Source organism: Urocitellus parryii, chromosome 12 (assembly GCF_045843805.1).
Source record: "Urocitellus parryii isolate mUroPar1 chromosome 12, mUroPar1.hap1, whole genome shotgun sequence".
In the NCBI taxonomy this organism is placed as follows: domain Eukaryota; kingdom Metazoa; phylum Chordata; class Mammalia; order Rodentia; family Sciuridae; genus Urocitellus; species Urocitellus parryii.
Window position 1 is genome coordinate 13,040,574 of NC_135542.1, and position 5,955 is coordinate 13,046,528.

The 5,955-nt window shown below is 37.9% G+C and overlaps 1 protein-coding gene across 1 annotated transcript in view; it reads left to right on the forward strand.

Annotated features, from left to right (window-relative positions):
- LOC144249846 (alpha-1,3-mannosyl-glycoprotein 4-beta-N-acetylglucosaminyltransferase A-like) overlaps window positions 1-512 on the forward strand; it is a 69,301-nt gene extending 68,789 nt beyond the window's left edge. The window contains exon 9 of the mRNA XM_077792044.1: window positions 444-512. Within this exon, the coding sequence (XP_077648170.1) occupies window positions 444-512 (69 nt within the window). The remainder of the gene's footprint in view (window positions 1-443) is intronic.
- The last annotated feature ends 5,443 nt before the right edge of the window (window positions 513-5,955 follow it).

Genomic DNA, 5,955 nt, shown 5'->3' on the forward strand with positions numbered 1-5,955 from the left:
GCGGTAGTATTTTCCATGGTGGCTGTGCCAGCTCACATTCCTGCCAGCAGCGCACAGGGCTCATTTTCTCTGCCTTCTCACCAGTACTTGTTATTTTCTTCTTTTAGTGATGGTCATTCTAATGATGTGGTCGCATCTGGTTGTGGTTTTGATTTTCATTTCCTTCATGATGTATGATGTTGAGCATCAGCTAATGTGCTTGTTTTTCATCTGTGTGATCTTTGAAGAAATATTTATTTAAACCCTTTGTCCATTTTTAACTGGGTTATTTGATTTTTCCTCGTTAACATTCCTTTAAACATTCTGGGTGGTAACCCTTTTTAGAAGATCTGCAAATATTTTTTCCAGTGCGATTGTGGAGCTTCCACTATGTTGTTTCCTTTGACATACGAAAGTTTCTATTTGCCATAGTCTCATCTCTCCACTTTTGATTTTTTATCTAGACTTTTGAAGCCATATCCAAAGTACAGATGCTGAATCCAGTGCCTAAAGCTTTCCCCTATGTCTTCTAGGAGTTTCATAATTTTAGCTCCTTGGTTGAAGTCCAATCCATCTTGAGTTAATTTTTTTTGTAAATAATAAAAAGTTTGGGTCCAGATTTTTTTGTTTGCATGTGAATATCCAGTTTTCCCAGAATTATTTGTTGAAAGGACTATCTTTTCCTCATTGTATATTCTTGACACCTTTGTGGGAAATTATTTAGCCATGTATGCATTGGTGTATTTCTGGGTTCCCTATTCCATCTAATTGGGGTGTGTGTGTGTGTGTGTGTGTGTGTGTGTGTGTGTGTGTGTGTGTCTGTGTCTCTCTACCTACCTAGGTAAGCAGATAGGTATCTGTCTTTATGTCAGTACCATGTTGATTTGATCACCATTGCTTTGAAATCAGGAAGAATGAGACTTCCTACTCTGTTCTTTTTCCAGATTGGCTATTTGGAATCCTTGGAGATTCTTTATTTATTTTTTATCTTTTTGAGATTTGTTTTTCTATTTCTGTGAAAAATCTCATGAGAATTTTGGCAGGGATCTTGTAAGGTGTAGATTGTTGTAGATCTTGTAAGGTGTAGATTGTTGTAGATCTTGTAAGGTGTAGGGTGGTGCGGACATTTTAATACTAAGTCTCACCAACCACGAGTGCCTGGGTATCTTTGCAGTTATTTTTATCCTCTTTGATTTCTTTTAGTGATGTTTAGTAGTTTACCAGAGTTCTTTTACCTCCTTTATTAGGTTTATTCCCAAGTGTTTTATCCTTTTTGATGCTTTAGGAAATGGGATGGTTTTTATTTTTGCATTGGTCATTGTTGGTAGACAGAAATATGATTTTTGTGTGTTGATTTTGTATCCTGAAACTTCTGAAATCATTTATTTGTATGGTTTTTAATGTATTCTTTAGATTTTTCTCTATATAAAATAATTTCATCTGTGGATAATGCTAGGTGTACTTCTTTTCTAATTTGAATACCTATTTCCTCTTCTTGTCAACATGGTCTAGCTAGTATGACTAATTGTGATGTGAGAATGGGCTCCCTTTTGGTTCTGATCTTAGAGGGAAAGGTTTTGGTTCTGACCTCAAGGTGTTTGAAAGTGTTCTCTCTGCTTCAGTTCCTTGGGAAAGTTTGAGACAAATTGGTGTCAATTCTTTAAATGCTTAGCAGAACTCCTAAGTCAAGTTCTCTGGTCCTAAGCTTTTCTTTGCGGGGAGATGTTCTTTTAGATTCATTTATTTTATTTTTCATTATTACTGCTTTAATCTCCTTGTTATAAGTGTGTTCAACTTTTTATTTCTCCATGGTCAGTCTTGGTAGGGACTTACCTGACGATTCTAGATTATCCAGTTTGTTGGTATATAATTATTACTGGTCATCTTTATAACCCTTTTACCAGTTGTAATGCCCTCTTTCATTTTTCCTTTCCTGTCTTCTCCCCTTCCTCATCACTTCCCTCCTCATCCTTTCTCTTTTTTCTCTTTCTCTTCTTTTTTCTGCTTCTCTTTTTCCTGCTTCTCCTCCTCTTCCTTTTCTACTGGTGAGGTCTTGCTCTGCTATCCAGGCTGATCGTGAGCTCACAATCCTCCTGCCTCAGCCTCCAAGTAGCTCCCCTTTTCATTACCAATTTTAATTATTTGAGTCTTCATTTTTTTTTGTTTAGTCACTCAACCTAGAGTTTTATCCGTTTTGTTGATCATTTTTAAAATCCTTGCTTTTTTGTTTTATTGATTTTTATAATAATATATGGTGATTCCCTTCTCATTCCTCTTTGTGTATATCTGTTTTCTTTGTGGTATCACTGCAATCACAAAACCTCTTAAAGTTATAACCTCTTAAAGTTATTTAAACTGATAATTTAACTTCAGTATAAAATTCATGCTTCTTTACATCTGTCCCCTTGCCTTTTGTTATTCTTTGTCTCAATTATCGCTGTTATATTGCTCATCTGTTAATAGATTTGTGATTACTTTTATGCTTTTGGTTTTAAAAATTCTGTATAAGATTTAAAATGACTTATGCAACTGCATTACCTTACTGCAGAATTCTATATTTGTCTGTATATTTACTTTTGCCAGGGAGCTTTATATTTTTGTAGTGTTTGTTGCTATTTATCATTCTTTCACTTCAAACTGAAGGACTTTCTTTATCAGTAAGAAACCTGGTGCTGAACTCACTCAGCTCTTATCTTGAGAAGTCTTAACTTCTCTCTTGCCAGGTATTCTTGTTTCATTGGTTATTTTGGTTTTAGCATTTTGAATATACCATCCTAGTCCCTTCAAGCCTGCAGTGTTTCTTCTCAGAAGTCTTCTGACACTAATAGAAACTCTCTTGTATATGATGGGTCACTTTTCTTATGCTGCGTGCAAGATTTTTTTTATTTTTATTTTTTGACTTTTGACTTTTGACAGCTTGATTATGGTAGCGCCATAGTCCTGGAGCTCTACCTAGTGTCTGTCTGTGGTACTGCAGCCTCTGGTGCTAATGGACAGCCTTTGTTCTTGGTCCTTGATGTGGTGCTCTGTTCTACTCCCTGCTTTGATTAAGACAAGATAAAAACCAGTCCCTTGAGATATATATCCAATGTCTTACATTTTTTAGGGATACATCTGCTCCTTTCTTGATCCAGGGAGAATCAGAAGTTGGGAGTTCTTTGCAGTCACACGGTACCACACCCAAGGGAGGGCTTTGAATGCACCAATTTTAAATCTGTGTCTGTGTGGGGGAGGAAGCAGACTTGGAATTCCCTATTCTACTTTCTTGCTGATGTCTAATAACTCTCTTACAGTTACAGGATCAGACTGTACATACTGTCTGATAGCCTGTTTTGTTATTTTTAACATTTGTTAAAATGTAATTTTTAATTATTTCTTGAAGTACCATTATTCAGATATCATCTTATTGCTGATTGTTTCTAAATTTTCAGCTCTTACTAATAATATGAATTCCATGAATTTTCTTAAAATTATTGTATGTTCCCCAAACTTATGCCTCAGGAAAGAGGAAATTGCTTTATATTTAGTCTTTACAATCTTAAATTATGCAGAATTCTGTTAATGAGGTCAGATGACCTACCTACAGAGTATTAGTGTTAAAAACATCTTAGCCTAAAAAGTCCTCTGATATGTTAGTTTATGAAGGAAAGAGGTCACCTGGGAACATCTGAAGTATTAGGATGAAGGTCGAGGGAGCAAAGGAATTTATTCTAGACCTTGCTGTGATCCCCTAGGAAAGTGGCTTCATGGTTACAGGAGAGGGGAATGTCATACTCAAGACTTTCAGAGGCTTCCTTTAAAAAGGCAGCAGAGTTGGGCGTTGCTTGGCACCACAAAGGACACACACTCGAGGGGGTCTGGGAATGCCAGCTGTCCTGGTGTTAGGCCTGCAGCTCAGAATGAAGTTTACCATGACACTGTCATTCCTGGTTTCATAAAGTGCTTCGTTTATGACTGGAAGACGGTGTCTTCTGGAAGACTTACATGGTTCTGGAACTTCATGGGGTGCTGTATTCTCCTGATACCTCACCTGTGAGGTGGCCCCCCTGACAGTGGTGCTGAGGTTGGCAGTGGGCTCTGTGTGCCCGCCTCATCCTCCGGAGAAGCTCCCAGGATCCATTCTTCTGAGGGTTTCAGTCTCCACTGGTGATCTCTCCCTAGATTATTTTATTAAAGGTTCTCAAGTGGTAATTTTCTACTTCACTGATGTTTCTTGAAGCCGAGTTTTTCTATAAAGAATTTTCTTTTCTCAGCTATTTGGTTACTTTGAAAAATAGTTCAATAAGAAAAGGCAGAATAAATGCTTGATTCTGTCTATTAATTTTATTCTTACCAATGCTCACATTGGTACACCATTGTGATAAAGAAGAGCCTCATAGGTTGGCTATTATTTCCTTTCTGTAAGTTCAGGATCTTTGATCACTTCCTTGGCTGGCCCATCTTGCTTGTTTCCTTTCCCAGATCAGGAATCGGTCACTTTCAGGTGCCTGCTCCTCTCAAAGGCATGTGATGGCTAAGAACATGATCTGGGCACTTGAGATGCTGGTTGCTGTTGTGTCTCTGCTTCTAGGACTTGGAGCAAGGAAGAGGGTGTTTTTCAGAGAAAGAAACTGCACAAGTGTGTATTGATATTTCCAGTTCAGATGTGATTAGAGGGTTTTCATTTAATTTTTTTTATACTTCTTTTCCTCTTACACTGAAAGTCTTGGTTTATAATAGCATGATTGATCCTGATATATTTTTTGCTATATAGTGTAAAATGGTTTCTAGAATGATTTCAAAATATTAATATCACTACTAACAATAAGACTTCCAAATGCAGTTTGAACTTTCTTTGTGCTTACTTCCCCATAGAATAAATCATGGTGTGTATATATAGTCAAGCATGGTTTCTGGAAAGTCACCTGAGTGGTTCTTTATCTTGTGTGACCGTGGTGCCAACTTGATATGAAACTAGGTCCGTTTGTTTTGGCTTATATTCAATTTTTAGAGTTTTCTTTTTTTTTACATAGAGCCCTGCATTTCAAAATCAGAACTTTTATAAAAGAAGGTACGGTCACCAACATCTCACTTTTATCCCTCTTTACCCTGGTTCCTCCCTCCCCTATGGGTGCCCACCACTAGTATTTTTTTTTAAAGAGAGAGAGAGAGAGAGAGAGAGAGAGAGAGAGAGAATTTTTTAATGTTTATTTTTTAGTTTTCAGCGGACACATCTTTGTTTGTATGTGGTGCTGAGGATCGAACCCGGGCCGCACGCATGCCAGGCGAGCGCGCTACTGCTTGAGCCACATCCCCAGCCCCCACCACTAGTATTTTTTTAAAAATATTTTTTAGTTGTTGATAAACCTTTATTTTATTATATGTGGTGCTGAGAATTGAACCCAGTGCCTCAAACATGCCAGGCAAGTGTGCTACCACTGAGCCAAAGCTCCAGCCCCCACCACAGTTTTTAGTTTCTCATTCTAGCTTTTAAAAATTTAAGCAGGTATGTGTTTAGAGCATTCCTCTCTCCAGTATTACATTTGCATAGTGTAAAAACAGTATTTTGTATCTTGTTTCCTCTGTAAACTCAGTCACTAATGAGGCACATCAGTCTTCATGGTGGCTCCTGCCATGAGATATTGATGTCATTGAAGTACTCTGTCCACCAACAATCTGTCATGTCTTCAGAGCAGCCGTGTACTCATTGCCCCCAGACTGCAGGTCACCCCGCACATGCCAGGCGAGCGCGCTACCGCTTGAGCCACATCCCCAGCCCCTATTGTTGCCATTTTTAAACCCCGGATCATGGCCTTTTGTCAGGTGTGCAGCAATCTCTTCACACCTCAAAAAGGACCATAAAAATCACATACCCTGGAATTGTGATTTCAGTGTTCTTCTAAAGGACTTCTCATTTTTCCAGATAAGGACAAGGTCTCACTTTATCAAATAACAATAGCACTTTTTTTTTTTTTAATATTTAGAAACATTGTGATA